At 50.0% G+C, this 18,837-nt stretch overlaps 1 protein-coding gene across 7 annotated transcripts in view; it reads left to right on the plus strand.

Moving 5' to 3' along the window:
• Positions 1-18,282, plus strand: part of LOC144720134 (echinoderm microtubule-associated protein-like 1) — a 75,533-nt gene extending 57,251 nt beyond the window's left edge. For 4 of the 7 annotated variants that reach the window (XM_078596637.1, XM_078596636.1, XM_078596635.1 and 1 more), the window contains 19 exons: positions 602-630; positions 1,843-1,972; positions 2,443-2,592; positions 3,291-3,360; positions 4,136-4,246; positions 4,936-5,028; positions 5,596-5,730; positions 7,007-7,106; positions 8,263-8,414; positions 8,758-8,883; positions 9,289-9,420; positions 10,262-10,329; positions 10,768-10,856; positions 11,450-11,547; positions 12,580-12,667; positions 12,792-12,887; positions 13,362-13,492; positions 13,979-14,674; positions 14,917-18,282. In XM_078596637.1, coding sequence (XP_078452763.1) covers positions 602-630; positions 1,843-1,972; positions 2,443-2,592; positions 3,291-3,360; positions 4,136-4,246; positions 4,936-5,028; positions 5,596-5,730; positions 7,007-7,106; positions 8,263-8,414; positions 8,758-8,883; positions 9,289-9,420; positions 10,262-10,329; positions 10,768-10,856; positions 11,450-11,547; positions 12,580-12,667; positions 12,792-12,887; positions 13,362-13,492; positions 13,979-14,104 — 1,924 coding nt within the window. In that variant the 3' untranslated portion in view covers positions 14,105-14,674; positions 14,917-18,282. The remainder of the gene's footprint in view (positions 1-601; positions 631-1,842; positions 1,973-2,442; positions 2,593-3,290; positions 3,361-4,135; positions 4,247-4,935; positions 5,029-5,595; positions 5,731-7,006; positions 7,107-8,262; positions 8,415-8,757; positions 8,884-9,288; positions 9,421-10,261; positions 10,330-10,767; positions 10,857-11,449; positions 11,548-12,579; positions 12,668-12,791; positions 12,888-13,361; positions 13,493-13,978; positions 14,675-14,916) is intronic. The other 3 variants (XM_078596638.1, XM_078596639.1, XM_078596640.1) reach the window with 1 other exon arrangement.
• The last annotated feature ends 555 nt before the right edge of the window (positions 18,283-18,837 follow it).

The raw sequence follows: 18,837 nt of genomic DNA on the forward strand, positions 1-18,837 counted from the left end.
TCCAGCAAAACTGCCACCTCTCATGAGCTTAAGATGCAACTATCCACGAAGCACCTGCACATTAACTGATTTCGCTGCTTCATCTCCTCCGTGGATGTTCAATTCCTTGGTTGCCACTCTTATCATTCTTGAACATTGGCCATCGTCCCTTCTAGCTGTGACATGTTCTGCCCAAGCCCATTCACTTATTATAATCATAGTTTGGATGATGTCTCTGACCTGCGCATGTTCTTTACTCCAAGTGTTCCTATTTTTGTCTCTCACTGTAATTGTCAATATTTGTTCCTCTCTGTTTCCTTGCACACTGCTAATTTTTTGTTCTCTATTTTTCATTTATGACCACGTTTGTGAGCTGCGTGCCAGAACAGGGACTAATATGAACCGATTAAAATCGTTCACCTTCAGGCAGCAATTGCTGCATTACCTCTGCCTTCATAAACTCTATGAATCACAATTCTCAATGCTCATCCTCAAAACTAATGTGCAAAATGCAATCATGTTCAGAGTGTGTTACTATTGATTAGCATGGCACTAGAGAGATGACTCAAGCGCTTGCCTCTTTCATCTCTCTCCTTCCCCTCCCCATATGGCTCATATTCAGCAAACCCAAGGACCCCGTGTACAACTACGGTGAGTGAGTGATGCGGCAGCACTGGGAGGAGAGCGAGAGAAACAGAGGCTTGGGAAACTAAAGCGGAAGAGGAGTGTGACGATTGTCGGTCTGGAACCAAGACCTTGGGAATATCCGGCTCAAAATAGGCCCAGATTAAGAACAACTCTGGCGCTTTTTGGCAAAGGGCATTTCTGGTGTTATTTAAAGAGCGGAAGTGACTCATCGGCCGTTCCTCGCCCTCCTGCCCCCCCTCTCCCGGCCTCACCGTCTCCCCGAGAAAAATCCATGGCCCCCTTCCTGCACCTCGATCGTAACGTGTGGCTCCAAGTCTGGCTCTGATCAACGCTAACCGGAGCCCGGTGATTGTTCCTTCGCTGACACATTAGGGGTGGGGGGCGGGGTAATTGCCGCCAGTCTCTGGAGCGTAGAGGGTGGTTTGACCGTTGTGACGCATCATCCCATGTCTTGCCGAGTCTCTTCTCTTAGGCGCCTGAATCGTCGTCAATTTGCCCGTTTCCGTTTCGCCTTTCGTGATCAGTGACTTTGGCTAATGGAGTGTTTGCCGGCCATATGGTGCTTCTATTTAATTTTTCTATACTTGGTAAATGTTCAACTCCCTTTTTTCTAAGACCCACATCTAACAGAGGGTCCTTGTTGATAAACATCTGGCAGTGCACCAGCTTACCGACTTTGCTGATGAGACGCTGAATGTTGAAGTTGGTCCAGAGTTTTCTTGTATTACCTATGCTGCTGAAGTGATGCTCTCTCTGATTTTTAAGTGGAGGGAGATGTGAAAGAAGCATCTTGCCATCTTGTTTATTTAAAAAATATATACTAAATCAGCACTCGCATTAATTTGTGGTCTTGAGATGATGGTGTAAATTACACTTTCCTTTGAGGGCCAATCTCTACATAGGATAAACTCTATGGAATTCCCACAAGGTGGTACAATTCTCGTTTTTCCAATCTCATAGGATGCTCTGAAGCAACCCCCTCTGCCAGTTTTAGATTTTAAAACATGTGCTGCTACCACACAGCCAGCCAGTCAGTTATGAAATTTATTTTAATAATGATCAATCTTTCGTGTTGTTTTCTGACAACAGATAAGTACATTTATGGTTTTTTTCTAATGCATTTTTCGCAGTTTCATGTTTTGTTCAATTTCAGAAGACGTTTAAAATTGTTTGTTGGCGCTTATCAAATTAGCAGTGGCACTATCTTCTCCACAGAGGAGGGATACGTGAAGATGTATCTGCGTGGCCGCCCGATCACCATGTACCTGCCGCAGGACATGGCAGAGGATTACCGGCTCGACACAAAGCTGGAGCCGCCTGCTGAGAAACTAAAACTCAACTGGGTGTATCCACTCTGGCTCGGGAGAGACCTGGGAGACTTTGGAGGGACCTGGGATCCGGTAGATGGATCTGTGTGGGATGGGAGGGATCTGTCAGATAATCCACAGGTCAAGGAGGCAGTATGAAGGATCTGGGAAGCAATGGGTCTAAGGGTTATGAGAGGGATCTGGGAAACATTGGAGGATTCTAGATTTGAAGTTTTCGTGACTGCAAGAATCCATACGCTTTGGTTTTTCGGTAAAGTCACGTAGGTGAAAATAAAATAAAAATAAACAACAAAATTTTATTTTGTTTTCACCTACGTGACTTTACTGAAAAAACTAAAGAGCATTGGAGGATTGTTAGGGCCCATAAAAGGGTCCGTCCTGGGTAGGCCCATCCCACAAGGGTTACGCGGCGGAGTCGGTGACGAGGCCCTCGTTTGAGGCTCGATGTCGAAAAAGCGTGACGTCCTTGACGGCGGCCGGGGCTTAGCTATGGCTACCGTGGCAAAGACTGCCGCAACAACCTGTACCTGCTGCCCACCGGGGAGATGGTGTACTTCATCGCCTCTGTCGTGGTGCTCTACAGCCCCGAGGAGGGAAACCAACGGCACTACCTGGAGCACAACGACGACGTCAAGTGGTGAGGCTGTCGAGTGCGAGCTGCCGTCGCCCCGTTGTGCGTCTGTGTGTGTGTGTGTGTGTACGCGTGCGTACGTGCTGGATTACGATTGGCGTGTGTGTATATGCGTGTGTGGGAGTCATCCAAGTCAACTGCGTCTGTCCCATGACCTCACGCCAGTGAGCCTTCGACACTTCACCTCGCCTCAAGGTACACCTAGCCTGGCAGAAGCACTGTGGTGATGTCACTGTTGTGAGAAGTGGTGTGTGGAGTGAGACCGCAGTGATTAGCGTGCTGCGCTACGAACCTAGAAACCTGAGTTCACTTCTGCTCATAACCAACATCGGTGACGAATATCTGAACCGGTCCTGGGCCTCGTCTAGGTTAACTCGGCTTCAAATCAGTATCCGGTGCAGTGTGTAAACATTGCCACTAAGGAGACAAAGGTGGCCGGGCATGGTGCTGGCCAACCACCCCTTCGTCTGCCATGTCGGTCTTCAATAGGCGGTCACTAACAGCACCTGCCCCAAACGTCTGTTAAGGCTATACGGGGGATTTTTGTCTTTGTTGTGGTCTCAGTCCTCCTTCGTTGCCTATACATTGTGCTGTTGCACCTGTGCGCTGTTGCACGCTGTGTGCTTGTTTTCCCTCCGAGTATTAAATTAGCTTCACAATGTTTTACTCCTTACCACTCCTCCTCTGCCTGCGTCTGCCCCCAGCCTTGCCATACACCCTGACCGCATCACCATCGCCACGGGACAGGTGGTGGGGACGGGCAAGGATGGCAAGGTGAGGCGCGCCGTGTTGCCTCGTGCCGCTCCAGCCCAGTTGCAACCGAGCGCTCCGCTCCGTGTTGCAGCAGCAGCAGATCTACACATACAGCCAGCCATCTTGTCAGTCCATTGCTGGATGAGGGCCTCCCCATGCCGTGCGGGTCGCGATGTTTTTTTTACCAGACTCTACCGCGCCGGTCAGGGCGGGGATCGTGAAGGTGGAGAGCATACCAACGGGAGCGGAGCATAGAAGTGCAGTACAATCCCGGGTAGCTGCTACTCTCTTCTCCACTGTCCACCACGTAGCCCCACAGCCCCCGATGACAGCCTGCTGTCACCCATCCCATTACTAACCAGGCCCCTCGCTGCTGAGCACCCTGGACACTGTCGCAAAGGAGGCATCCAAACTGGAGGGATTTAGCATGGGGAAATAAAATAACAAGTAGCACGTCCCAGATCTGTTGCGATTGGGCACATTCCAGGTGATTTGGTCATCGTAGCCATTGCCATTTAAGCGCAAATCACTCATTTGGGATAATCACGAACGGTAATTGTTGCCACCTACTGGCAGACAAATGCCCGCTCATAGGCCAGGTGCCCAAGCCGTCTTGTGGCACACGGGGCAAGCTGCCACTGGGGGGCACCATTTCAAATGTGCTGAGGGTGGGCGTCACGGGCGCTCTTCTCCAACGAACTCCGCCTATCGTGTCACCGGGTGTGACTTTGTGTGTCTCCTTTCTCTCCCTCATCTCCATTCTCTCGTCTTTTGGCTCCCCCACTGCCGCCGGCAGACTCTGCCGGCTCACGTGCGCGTGTGGGACTCGGTGAGCCTCAAGACGCTGCACGTGATCGGCACCGGCGTGTTTGAGCGAGGCATCCTCTGCCTGGCCTTCTCCAAAACGGTGAGATTCCAGTTTCTTTTGTTTTAACCAGGAGAGCGATCCTGAGACCAGGAGAAGAGTCTCACTTTGAAGAGTGACTGATTTACCTGGCTCACTAAAATGGCAAAAACAATAACATAAAAAAGTACAAAAATTAAGCAAATAGATATCGGGATAAAAAAACTTTGCATTACAGAATAAATGAAAAGAGTGCACAAGTAAAAATCTACGTAGATAGTTTTTCCTGTAACGAACGTTGGCCTGGACAAATTACTTTTTCAAACAATTCACAGTAAAGTTAAGTTACAGACACATCAACATGGTTTCAGGGTACACTGAATACATGTGTGTATGTCAAATATATGCGTGTGTGTTCATGTATTGAGAGTAGAGAGTCTATCGATTGGAGTGTGAGGAGCAATGGTACGGTAGTTAACGCATTGCGCTACAAACTCAGCGACCTGAATTCGATTCGTGCTCACTGCTAACATCAGTCACAAATATCTGAACTGGTCCTGGGACTCCCCTAGTTTGACTCGGTCTTGATTGCCTGGTGCAGTCTGTAAACATCAGCACAGGCTTGGTTGCTGGCTACCCAGCTACTCATGTGCCGTGCTGGCCTCCGGAGGTGCTCGGTAAACACGGTGCTTGCCCCAACATTCTGTAAGCGTCAACACAGGGTGCTTTTGTTTTGTCTCGACGGCGTGCAGAACTGCGGCCTGCTGTGTGCGGTGGACGATGGGAACGAGCACGTGCTCTCCGTGTGGGACTGGCAGCAGGGCAACAAGCTCGCCGACATCAAGGTAGGGGTGCAGCGACACGGACCAGTCATCGGCCAACCATTCGGCCAGTCCATCAGTCGGTGAGATTATCAGTAAATCACTAAATCAATAATTTGGTCTGTCGGTGGATTCATTGATTTGTTTTGAGTGTTTCATGCAGTCAATGAGATCAGTAAATTAAAAATAGGTCAGTAAATAAATAAACAAACAGACAATACACCATCATGTTAAAAAGAAAAGTCTGTTTTACACATACCATCAGCCACACGATCTTCTGGGAGTGCATAACTGTCGTAGCATTGGTTGAGAAACAAGCAAACGCCACGAATGAGACACGAATATCAATATCGGTCCGGAGTGAGGTGTGCTTTATCCAATTCGAGTGGACTCCCAGGGGATGATAGGCCAGGGCCCTCCGTTAGGTGTGGGTCCAGCTCACTGAAAGCCGCATTCAGGCTGGTTTCCGGCACCGAGTCTCCGACTTGATAGCTGCACTCCGAGCCAGCCAGTCGGCAACCCATTCACACCGTTGTAACGAGAACGCCTCTCCCTGTCACCCCTCACCCCGCTCCCCTCCCCCCACCGCAGTGCTCTAACGAAGCCGTGTTCGCTGCCGACTTCCACCCCATGGACCCCAGAGCCATCGTGACGTGTGGAAAATCCCACGTGCACTTCTGGACGCTGGAGGGCAACTCGCTGTCCAAAAAGCAGGGCATCTTCGAGGTGCCACTTGTTCCCCACCCCTTGTTTTGGAATCTTAAGGAGAAGTAATAACGTAATATAAATGTATTTATCTTCTTGAATTATTTTTCGATTTCCTCTAACGTGGTTGCTTTTATCGCTCTGATTTCTATCTGCTTCATTGTTGTATTTGTTTTTGTTGTTCTTACTTTTGTCATTTTGGTTCCCGAGGTCACTCTTGCACATGAAACACTAGTCCTGGTCTCTTGGGTTTTTGCCTGGTTCAAGAAAATAAACTTGAACTTTGAACTTGAAATCTTCCCACCCACCCGTACTCCACCCTCCCCCGAGTCCCTGCGTAGCAGGCGGGAGGCCGCCTGTAGGATGCATGTAGCGTTCGCTACGCCAGGTATCCCGAGGCGTTGACTCTAACTGGTGATCCTCATTACCAACACGCACAAGAGATATTTTAGAAACATTTTTTCGCCTCTATTGCTAGGTGAGGGCTTGCCCATGTCCTTCAGGTCGTGAAAGATTTTGATCATACTTCTCCTGGCTGTTTAGTGTGGCTTGGTGAAGGACCGGTTCAGATATCACTTGTCACCGATTTAGCCACGGATGGGAAATGAACTCAGGTCACTGAGTTCATACCAATGGGTTAGTGAAGATGAGGAGCACGGTCGTGGAAGCGTACAAATACAGGACAACAATGGGGATTTTGCTGCACCACCTTCTGCCGCCCACATGGCCGTCGCCCACTTTAGCCCTGGACAGGCTCAAGCCTGCAAGGCTTCTGAGATCTGACGAGCTCAGGCGCATTGCGTGTACTTTGGTCACAGGAAACAACAAAAAAATAATAATCAGCAGTCGAAATGTAAATGTGAAAGTGCCGCTCTGAAACCTGTCCGTGTTGTGGAAACATTGCAGCGTAGGAATAGGAGTTGTCCTGAATAGTGCCGGTCCACATGCTTGTGCCAGTGTGACATGCCGGCATATCCTCAAACATTTACACCACTGCCAATAATGAAATACAAAGAGGGTTACAAGAGGTGGGCGCTTTTGTATGGCTGGGTGGCGCTGTGGTTGGAGCCTGAGACTCTCCCACTCTGGTTCGGCATTCATATTCCGTAACGAACGTTGGCCTCGACTCGGTCTGACATTTCCTCCGAGGTCGAGTTAATTTGGAGAGACTTTTCCCGTGAGTGTGGACTTTTTAACCGCCTACTCGGGAGCTCTCGAGTGAGATGGCGCTGGGTGTCACTCGTTTGAGCGCAGTGACTCTGTGGCATGACTCTCTACGTCGGTGTGACGCGCGCAGAAGCACGACAAGCCCAAGTACGTGCTGTGTGTGACGTTTGCGGAGAACGGCGATGCCATCACGGGAGACTCCAGTGGAAACATCTTCGTCTGGGGACGAGGTAGCGTTCGCCAGGTCCACCTCGCCGTGGCTTCAAATGCTCGTGTGTCTTCTTAAGCACTCGCCCATTGCTTACCAAACCCATGGCACAACACTTAACCTATAGCCTCAAACACTTTCACCTAATCTCAACCCACAACCAGATAGCCGAGAAAGGACCGTCTGTTCGAGATTAAACATGGGTCCAAGTTAATAGTGGAGAATGTTTTTAACAACGTAAATATCCAGCCAATTCACTTCCTGTAGCATCAAGCACTTGTTAAAGGCAGCCCGTACACCTGCCCTCCCCAGACAGTTCTGACACCGGTAACCCCCAATCACTCACCTACGACAACTAATACCCAGAGCTCTCATTACTCTGATAGTGCATTGTCTTTGTGCTGTATGCCTTGTGGCATCCTCTGGTCTAACACCGTTTGAGACGAGGCTCAAAAGAAAGCTGTCCCTGGTGTGGACCAATCAGTTTCAAAGACAATGCATATATTATCACAGTTTTTTTTTTGCATTCTGACCAAGTATTGTGGTTAATGCAGACATGATTCCTTGTAAAAGGTATTTTTTTGTTGCCAGAAAAAAAGGGGAAAGACCCTATTCTCAACTATTAGTTGTCTGGCGTACTTGCAATTCATGACAATCACTTATCATCCCCAACACTTACTTAGCACAACAAACACACCTCCTCACGTCTTCAATTCTCATGGAACATTTTTCCAGGCCCACCCCCCCCCCCTGTAATACATGATGATTTTACTATTCCCCTTTGATTTATATTTTTATTCATTTGGGCCAGGTAAAGATCTGGTCGACATGGCCAAGCAAATTAAATTGGCACACGACATGCAAGTCTGAACGTGCCAATTATTATTTTGCCTCACTCACTGAAGAGTTGAAGAACAAATCTCACAGCCAAATTTAGCAGCGATTATCGACGCGAAGTTTAGCTTGAAACTGCACCAAGCGTCTTCAGGTGAGAGACCAGGACATTGGGATGACCAGCAACACAGGTTCGGCCAGATCGGTATGCGGCCTAATCCAAACATCAATTACGAATCGTAATGTTGGCTGTGGAAATGTATACACGTGTTATGATAGACTATTATGGTGGTCTACGTAACTCCCTGTGTCTTCTGTGCTCTGTGGTGGTGACGGTGGAGCAGGAACGAACCGCATCACGCACGCCATCGTCGGTGCCCACGACGGAGGGATTTTCACGCTGTGCATGCAGCGCGACGGAACACTCGTGTCGGGCGGCAAGGACCGGCGGCTCGTCACGTGGGACACGGCCTACCGCAAGACGGGCGAAACCGAGGTCTCGCCACACATACATACACGCCACTCACACCACACACGCCACTCACATGCCACTTACACCACACACACGACACACACCACACACACCACACACACGATACACACCACGCACGGTGCTCACACTACACACCTCGCACACCACACATGCACCCGCACCAGGCATATATACGACAGACTATGCACACTGAACAGCGCACAGACCACCACACGATGCAGATGGTGGTGCTGATGCTCTTATCGTTGCTGCGGCTGGTTGTGGCGGTTGCCATGGTAATGGTGATGGTGGTTGTGGTAACGGTTGCCGTCGTTGACTCGGCGCGCCTCGTCCCCGCTCCCCCCAGATCCCCGAGGCGTTTGGCCCGGTGCGCACGGTGGCCGAGGGCCGCGGCGATGCTGTGCTGGTGGGCACCACCCGCAACGCCGTGCTGCTGGGCTCGCTCGCCGGGGACTTCACCCCCGTCGTTCAGGTACTATCAGCCCCATCTCACCCTGCCCACCGGCGCCCACCGTTCCCCCACTCCCCCATCCCTCCCGGTGCTCACCAAGGGTAGCGCTACTACATGGCTACCGGCGCTCTCGCGCGTGCACACTCGCACCCAGACATACCTACGCACACATTACGTGCACACGAGTGACGTGCACAACCACCACAATCGGTACAACCACCACAACCGCCGCCACCAGCCAAGACAAACACCCCCCATATAGCCTTTAACAGACTGTTGGGGGTGAGTGCTGTTAGCGAGCACCTATTAAGGCCGGCATGGGACACGGTAGGGGAGGGGGGGGGTAGCTGTCCAGCACCACGCCTAGATGGTGGGGGTGGTTTGTGTACTGGTGTGGGTGGATTGTGACCATCTCTGCCGGTGCAGGGCCACACGGACGAACTGTGGGGCCTCGCTGTGCATCCTCTGAAATGCCAGTTCCTGACGTGCGCTTCGGACAAGCAGGCGATCCTGTGGGACACGTCCACGCACCAGCCCATCTGGATTAAAACTCTCGAGGTGCGACATCTAAAATCGCCACTACGTTCATCATCACTCTCATTACAACCACCACTCTACCCACCACCACCATCATCATTACAGGACTTGCATGCCCCCCACCAGTACAACCACCAAGTTCAGCAGCAGCACTGCCCAAGCACTAGCATCGCTACCACCACAAAAATTATCGTGGGCACCGCTGCTATCATCACCACCGCTGTAATTTCCACTACCACCATCATAATTATTACCACAACTCCTTCCCCTGTCACCACCAGTATCACCTCCATCATTTACCATTATCACTATCATTATTACCACATAACCAACATCAATCTCACCACTATTACCATCGCCAATGTCACCCCCCCCCCCCCCATCATTACCACCACCACAATCATTATTTATCATCACCACTATACATGTATTCAAATAAATAAGAAGATTGTACACGCAAACCTGTCAACCCATACGCTTTACCCATATTCTTGGACAAGGAAATTTAGTTTTTAGGTCAATATGGCGTATCGCCATTTCTCCCTTGTGATGTGACTTTGTAGGATGAATATTGAGATTTATAAGGGCACGGGGTGACCAATAAGGTCAGAATTTATCTGTAATAAGGTAGGCACTGATAAGGGGTTGACATATCTGTCCCTCCACATAAAAACAACAATTTTTCACATTCCATCATCGTTCCAGCAGCGTGTGTGATATACATCCTCACTCCTACCTCCACCACTGTGCTGGCTTCACCATTATCACCGTGACCACAAACACGGTCACCCGCATCACCAACATCACCGCCGCCAACGCAGCAGTACCTCCTCGTGTGATCCGTCCTCTTCGTTGTTTCCAGGACCCGGCGCAGTCGGCCGATTTCCACCCTGCTGGGGCGGTGCTCGCCATCGGAACCTCCACGGGGCGGTGCGTGGGGGTCGTGGGCAAGGAGCGATGCGGGTTTTGGGGGAAGGGCTCTTCCGTGATGGGAGAGGCGGGGGAGATGGTAAAACTGGAAAATAGTCACTGGGGATTGTCGCCTTTATACAACAAATGCAAAGGTCCCCTGATAGCCTTAACAGAATGTTTGAGCAAGTACTGTTGGTGAGCACCTTTTAAGGCCAGCACTATACACGACGGGGTGGGAGGCCAGCACCATGCCTGACTGCTCTTGTCTCTGCAGTGGCGATGTTAACACGCCGCACAAAGACACATTCCTGTATACATTTAACAGACTCGTGGGGCAAGTGCTTTTAGTGAGCACCTAATGAAGGCTGACACAGCACACGAAGGGGTGGGTGGCCAGCACCACACACTCAGACACCCTTAACTGTGTGTTTGTTTGTGGTGCGTGCCCATCACCAGGTGGATGGTGTTTGACGCAGAGACGCGGGACCTGGTCTCCCTTCACACAGATGGCGCAGAGCAAATCTCCGTAATGAGATACTCACCAGGTGAGATGCTTCTCAAGTAAAATTAAAGGATTTTTTTGAAAGTGCAAAAACATTGTTAATATAACTGCTTTTAGGTCGGGAAGCTGTCTGTCACAGCATAATCTTAACGTGCAGTGATGCGGTCATAAATTATTGTGGTTTTCCAACCATGTTTAAAAGTATTAATGCATTCACATGTCCGTCTGCCTGTAACACAGTCATGATAACTGGAGTAAATATGATCCAATATAAATTACATCTTAACATTACATTGTGTGTCTATGGCGCACTTCCCCTATAGAAAACCGTCCATTTCAAAGAGGTTGTTGAGAATTTGGTAATAAAAACCCAACGTGAAATGGGTAAGCCTCTTGGGCAGGGGCGATGATGACTCCAGGTGTACGCCTCGTCCTCCCAGTGCCATCCTTAATGACGGCCTCGTGCATCGTGTGCCACAACGTAGCCCCATCATGTACCACAATGTCTTCCCGCACGACTTGAAACTTGGCCGAATGATCGCGAATCAAATATTTCTAAGGACAAATGCACGTCACAAAGTGTTACGTGATCCTAAGTTGACCTGCCGCTGAAGCTGCCACTGCGTTTCTTTGCAGACGGTTCCTTCTTGGCCGTGGGATCACACGACAACTTCGTCTACGTCTACAGCGTGAGCGAGGGCGGCCGCAAGTACACTCGCGCCGGGAAGTGCTCGGTAAGCTCGCGGTGAGACCCGCCCAGGGAGCGCCACGGCGGCTCGTGATCCCGCGTGGCACCGCACGTTACCATCGTGACAGTCGTGTGTTCGTGCTCTAACGTCCAGATTTGCAATTTGCTTCGATCTCTTGGCCCGGCCCATTGTCGTCAAAATGAGTACCTGTTTTTTTGACGTAAAGCCCGAGCTCCCGAGACCTAATGAAATCGGGCACGTTCGAGGGAAGTTGGTCGCGGGCTAACGTGAAGTGTTACTTGTTTAATTGATCGAGGATTGAACTTGGTAATTCCAGTTGTGAAGTGAGCACTGCAACCACAATGCTCCCCAACCGCTTGCTGAGACCGTATAACGATGCTCGTCTGACTCACTGGGGACCAAGCTGGAGGCGGATATGGAAATGATCGTATTTGCGAACGTCAATAGAAAATGACAGACCACTGTCAATGACAACATCCTCAATTACCACTATCCTCCCACCACCACTGTCATTATTGCTATCATCATCACCGCCACCTTCATCGTTCTCGCTATTATGATTATCATCACTCGTGTGCTTGACAATTAATCCAATATTTACAATGTACACACATGGTATGCAAAGGGACACTACAAATGAGACAAAATGAGGCAAAGTATGATTATTGAATCGAAAATGTTACAATTTTACAGATGAGGTCAAAGGAGAAAATTGTTGCACCCCATCAGGAGCACACAGATGCGCTCTCTGCGAGCGAAGAACCCAAATATCCGCTTCCGATTCCTAGCTACGGGCAACATCATTAACGAGTGATATCTGAACCGGTCTTCGTTCTCCACTAGATCGACTCAGCCTTAACTGAGTACCCGGTGCGGTGTGTAAACATCAGCCCTGGAAAGACGAAGGTGCCCAGATGTAGCACTGGCCTCGGCAACACCTCGAGCGCCGTTCTGGCCTTGGTAGCTTCTTAACGGCACCGTTCCAACAACCTGAAGGCCACACAGTGAATCTTTGTCTTTGTCCACGTGTGTGTATGCTCCTCCGCGGCCGCTCAGGGTCACTCCAGCTTCATCACGCACCTCGACTGGTCCACGGACGGAACGTACCTCATGTCCAACTCGGGCGACTACGAGATCCTCTATTGTGAGTGCCTGCCAGGCAGGCCCCTGAGACATGCGCATGGCCGGCAGTCCCCACTGCGGCCTCTCTCCCCATCACCCACCACCCCCCACACCACTCTGCGTCGTTTCTCTCTCTCTCCCCCCAGGGACGGCGGCCTCGTGCAAGCAGGTGACGTCCGTGGCCCCGACCCGCGACGTCGACTGGGCGACGTACACCTGCGTGCTGGGCTTCTACGTCTATGGTGAGGCCGCCTGTCTGCCTGCCTGCCTGTCTGTCCGTTTCCAAAACTGTTTTTCTGTCCATCTGTGCCTACAAGTTATCTCTCTGCTTACCTGTATGTGTGTCTGTCTGCCCACCTGTTCATCTAGCTGCCCTGCCACTTGGCTGTCTACCAGCTCGTGTGCCCCCCTATCTGGCTAATTATATCTATCCACCAACCTGTCTGTATACCTGTTTGTCCTTCTGTCTATCCACCTGTCTACCTATCTGCCTGACCACCTATCTACCCACCTGCTGCCTGCGTCTACTTGCCTAATTACCTGTTGTTATATTCGTTTGCTTGTCTATCTGTTTTGTCACTTTGTCCACCTGTCTCTCTGCTATTGTTCCATTTTCCCTTCTCTCTCCTGCCCCAATCTCCACCTTCTCTCGCTCTTACCTCCTCGATCTCACCTCGTCGCTCGTCGTCTGCTCTCGCCTGCCCACGCTCCCGCAGGTGTCTGGTCGGACGGCTCTGACGGCACGGACATCAACGCGCTGTGCCGCTCGCACTCCCGCCGCGTCCTCGCCATTGCCGACGACTTCGGAAAAGTTCAGCTCTTCCCGTTCCCCAGCGCACAGCCGAAGGTGAGCGAGGGGCACCTCACACACCCTCCCACTCTCCCGTAGAGCAACTCCACCAACTCCCTTACTTACACTGGCATCCATAGCAACCACACTCGCATACACTGCCTCCAGTGGGATAAGTTCTGTCCAATCCTGGCCAGCTGGCTCAGAAACGTAATAAACTAAACAACAGCCGCCATTTGCGATTAAGTGGCGGTGGCATCACCACAGCACTCGTGTCAGGCTAGGTGCACTTTTAAGCTGTCATGTGAAGTTTGGAAGGCTCGCTGCAGGCAGGAGGTCATGGGACAGATTCAAGTTGCATTGGGGTTAACTGACCTTACCGTATTTTAGCCGCCCAGCACTCCGCTCGTTATTGTGGGCATCGTTGTGCATGAGTGACGCTCACGAGTGATGCTCCTTCGCACACCGATTCCCGTCACCCTCCCACCCTCGCCCTCCTGTTGCTCTCGCCCCCTCCCGCGTGGTGCCATTACGGCGGCGCAGGCTCCGAGCCACGTCTACGGAGGCCACAGCAGCCACGTGACCAACGTGCTGTTCACGAGGGACGACTCCCTGCTGCTCTCCACGGGTGGCAAGGACTGCAGCGTCATGCAGTGGCGTCTCAGCTGAGCCCCGGTCGAACTCGCTGGCGAAACGCGAGCGCTCCGGGCACCTCGCATGAGACGCCGGCAAGGAGTGCGCGGCGCGGGGCGCCTCCTGTGGAATGCCCCGCGTGGCACCGTGCGGGAGTTCGAGGAGGCCCAGGGAATCCCTAATGCCCGGCATGAGATGCACAGGGCACCCCCACCCGTCGCCGCCTTTCGCACACGCACACGCGCGCACACAACCTGTGATGAATGATGCGCGCGGCGTTGCATGGAGAGGAACAAAAAACAGTGGCTGCAAAAGGTTCCTGCATTCCCTGCTTGACGACGCCAATGCAAGCACTCCCTGCTGCACGCTGCCGTTGTGGAGCGGACTCCCTGCATGCAGGCAGCACCCCGCAGCCACACCCGCTGGCGTACACACCCCGAGTCGTTTCTATGGGCGTTTGCGTGTGCCGAAATAACGGCGATTATCCTTTGAAAAGAGATTGGCCCCCGCCATGGGAATGTGCAGTTTCTACTAGGGCTCGGAGTCACCAATGCATATGAGCACTGCCCCCAACGGTGCTGTTTGTGAGGGCGACGCTTTGACCCAGTGCCGGCCCGAGCCTCTTGGGGGCCCTAAGCAGAATTTGATTTGGGGGCCCCCCTCCCACCATCATTTATTCATTCATTCATTAATTCATTTATATCACTTGTTTAAGTTATTTAATTGTAAAAAAAAAAAAAAAAAAAAAAAAAAAAAAAAAAAAACGATTCGGGGGCCCCCTGGTGGCCAGGGGGCCCCAAGCAGCCGCTTAGTTCGCTTATGCCTCGGGCCGGCCCTGCTTTGACCAGACTGGCTGACAGTGCTGTGTGAGAAGAAGCGTTCATTGTGAATGCAGCTGCCGGAGGTGTTGACCAGACCTCCAAACGGGGCGCTTTTGTGGGAGCTAAGCCCACGTATGGGAGATGTGGGCAGTATCAAAGACCCCACTTCTTCTCTGATGTTGTGCCTGACAAGAAATCAAATCGAGTCTAGTTTGATTGAACTTGCTGAGAGTCACTCAATAGTGGGGGTCTTGCTCGTAGTCATGGCTGTGGGTGCTCTCCAGGCTGTACAAAATAAATGTTTGATGCAGTAAATAAGAACAAGGACCTATAATATATTATAATATATATTATATGTGTGTACAGCCCATTTGTCAATGCAATGCTAAATGAGAGCCTTTCCTCAGCACACAGCATATTTCATCATGCTGGACAGTGTGGGTTGACAAAGGCGGGCATAGACATGAGCATAGAAGTTTGGTACAGCATGACAATGTATTATTCTACACTGTCCTCTTCCAATTGGAAATCCAGTGATTCACGATTTACACTCCTAATTGCCCCACTTAACGTTTGCCCGAGCTCTCCTCAGATCAACTCGGCCTAAAACGACTGTCTGGTGTGCTCAACATTTGTTCTTGGGAGACAATAAAGTGTGGTTCTAGTCACACGATCGATCTAATCCACCATGTGCCATCCCGACCTTAATAGGCGCTCGCCAACAACGCAGGGGTGGTCAGAAGAGAAGTGAGGTGCACTCGCTACCCTAGGTGGCGTTGAGAACTGTGGAGAGCGCCTTGGTGCCTCCAGCGGAGCTAGACCCACCCAATGCAATCAACATAGGAATATGATATCAATAGTTGTACCCAGGCCTGTTCTATATATATGCAGTAAGTGCTAGCTTGTGTGTACCCTGGGTCTTCCTTGTTAGGACCATGCATCTTGACGTAAAGCTTTCGTGACGGCAGGAATTCATATTCTTTGGGTCTTTCGGTAAAGTCACGTAGATAGGTTCAAAGAAAATAACAAAAAACAAAAACTACGACGTTTCGATCGCAACACAAGCGGTCGTCTTTTCCTGACCCAAAGAGTAGGACCATGAATGTTTCAATGGTCATGCTCCCTGTTTGAAATGCAGTGAATGGATACTGTGTAAACATATATATCAAGTATTGTGCTGCATACTATGTGTGTGCATATTATAAATGAATAATGTATGCAACACGATACTTTGTAAATATCACAGCCCATTATCAATCCACTCATGGATGAATAACTGCCCGTGCCGTAGTCTGGTCCATGCGGGCTGTTTGACCTTACTCAACCACACGGGCCGTTGGATGTAACCCAGCCCACTGGCAGCTGCGTCGATGGATCGCAGACATTTGTCTCTCAGCGTGCTCGGTAGTGAGGTGGGATGTGATATGGCAGTAGAGTAAGCGTGTTCATGACCTATTTGTGTGAACATTATAGTCTTGCATATGTGGGTTTTCTGCAGGAACAAAACCCAATGCTAGAGCATCCTAAAAAAAAGTTTTGAGACAACATTGTACGTTATATGCCGCACATGGGTCTTTCTGTGTCGAATCATCAGGTATAAGAAATGCCTTGTAAGTTCTGGTTACCAAGATACCGATTAAGAAAAACATCCTATAAGGAAACAGTCAATCGGGCCTTAATCCCCACCCTCCCTTGTAAATATCATCGTGGGGTCATCGGTAGTGGTGAAGTGCTGATTCATTGGGAAACCACCTCGTGTATGTATCACACGACCGAGCTTCAGGAAACTCGGTTGTGTCACAAGCCCTTGTTGATTTAACACGGTTGAACCATGTGCGTTGCAGCATGTACATGTTTTTGACCAGGGAAGAATTCATTGAAACACAGGTCTTTCACAAGGAAGCCTTAACAGCTGATCTTTATATATGTGCAGCTTCAACACCTTCATGGTAATACATTGAGAATGACAAATGAAGGCCATGTGGCCGTGATGGTGCAGTATAGATGTGGTAAGGTCCTAGATATTAGGGGTCTCTGTGTGTGTGCGAGAGTGATATGATCTCGGTGTATAGGGAAAATGTCATTGTATTAGAATCATTGTTGGGAGTATTGTGGTTTAAAATATACATGTGTGATAGAGTTACATATGCAGTTTTACAGGGTGAATCTCAGGGTTTACGTGTCAGTTCCCACCAAATCTCTACTGCACTCAGCACCACGTTGTTGTAATATTGCGCCCACAAGGAATGAGCAGGCGAAACCCGTCCGTTGAAGGAGCCCTCCGGTTTAGATTATCCCAAATGTGGCACGTATGTATATTCCCATGCACACCCACGAGGGTTTTGCCACCTGTCTGGGTTTGACTAGGACAGTCCTGGAATTTGCATCTGTCCGGGTTGTTCTACAATGGAAAAGGTGGCAACCGCAACACCCACACTATGTATGAAACATACAATACATACACACACAGGGTAAATCGTTAAACTACCCGCTATCTTTGCCGTCTTAAAAAGAGCTATAGTGTAGTCAGAAAATAAATGGTAGGGGTCGCTTAGGGATAAATATTTGAACCCTAACATATGCCGTTCAAATCTGGGCATGCAGGGCAAATACTCAAACATGCGGTCTACTATCAAACAACGGATGTTTTAAACGCCAACAGCAAAAAGCGGTCCTAGAAAAGTTGGAGTTTGTGTTAGGGGCTTGAGTTGGGGCCAGTGGAAGGGCTAATGATGGTTCCTGGTTGGTTGGACAGCTCTAGTAAAGTTTGGGGAAGATGCTTTGCCCCCCTGTTTGCGTGTCCCTTCTCTCTGCTGTCGGTTAAACACAACTTGCTACGTTTTATATAAACTGAGGCTCTGCATGTATGCCCATGGTTCTCCGACATGAGTTTAATGATCGGTTACTGAGAATTAAACTTGACATTTATGTTCTGGCTTCAGCACAGCGCTGCAGTGACGTGCTCAATGTTGATTTGAAGCTTTCGTGACTGCAGGAATCCATACTCTTTGGTTCTTTCGGTAAAGTCGCGTTGGTAGAAAAATCAATGTTACGGTTTTACGCTTCAGTCATAACACATTAAAGTCTCTTCGTTTAGTCATGCGGCACGAAACGCACTGAGTGGGGTGTAGTTATACGAGGAGAGCTGCTGCAGTGAGTGTATTTGGTTGTCTTTAATTCGGATAAAATTAATCAAGTCTGCTCCAGCCAACACCTGCGTTCGAGGGAGCTCTTTGCAGTCCATGTGCGTGCTTTTCCTGCGATGAAACCACTCGACAATTATGGTGACAAATTGGCAGATGATGGGATGTGGAAGATTGAGACGATGGTGCTGATTGATAATCGGATGTTCTACATATACACATAAATAAAACATGAATTGCTGTAACGTTATTCTTTATGGTTGTCGCTGATATAATCGGTTGTCACTTTCATATAGCAATTCGTTGCATACCAGTAGCGCTAAATAAGTGAGCAGACTACGTCGCCTCCATGAATCGATCCCTCCATGTCAAGAATAAAACATTCTACACGCAGACGCTCATGGTTATTGTGGAGGATTCTTGGGACAATGGCCGTCTTCACAGCACAAGTCGCGTGGTGCAATACTCCACTTGCTCCTGTGGCTCTCGATCCGTGTTCTTCATTAATATTCAGAGGGGCCACATTCGCCGATACGACATCAGTGTGAGGGCCGCACACGTTGGAAACCATCGGGTTTGACAACATGATGACGAGGTGTTTTCACGTTTGTGTATTGTCGGGGGCCGAACTAATTAGCTCCCAGTGGCACACGGGCCTTGTAATGGAGGACACTGCTCTCGGTGATTCTGCACGAGAGAACCTCAAGCAACTTCCACCCAATCCCTAGTAATAATTAATAACCCCAACACGAGGCATCGCCCACGAAACCAAAAGCAACCCAATAGATTGGCACTGCGTGAAGAG

This window comes from Lampetra planeri, chromosome 7 (genome assembly GCF_965212315.1).
Source record: "Lampetra planeri chromosome 7, kcLamPlan1.2.h2, whole genome shotgun sequence".
Lineage (NCBI taxonomy): Eukaryota > Metazoa > Chordata > Hyperoartia > Petromyzontiformes > Petromyzontidae > Lampetra > Lampetra planeri.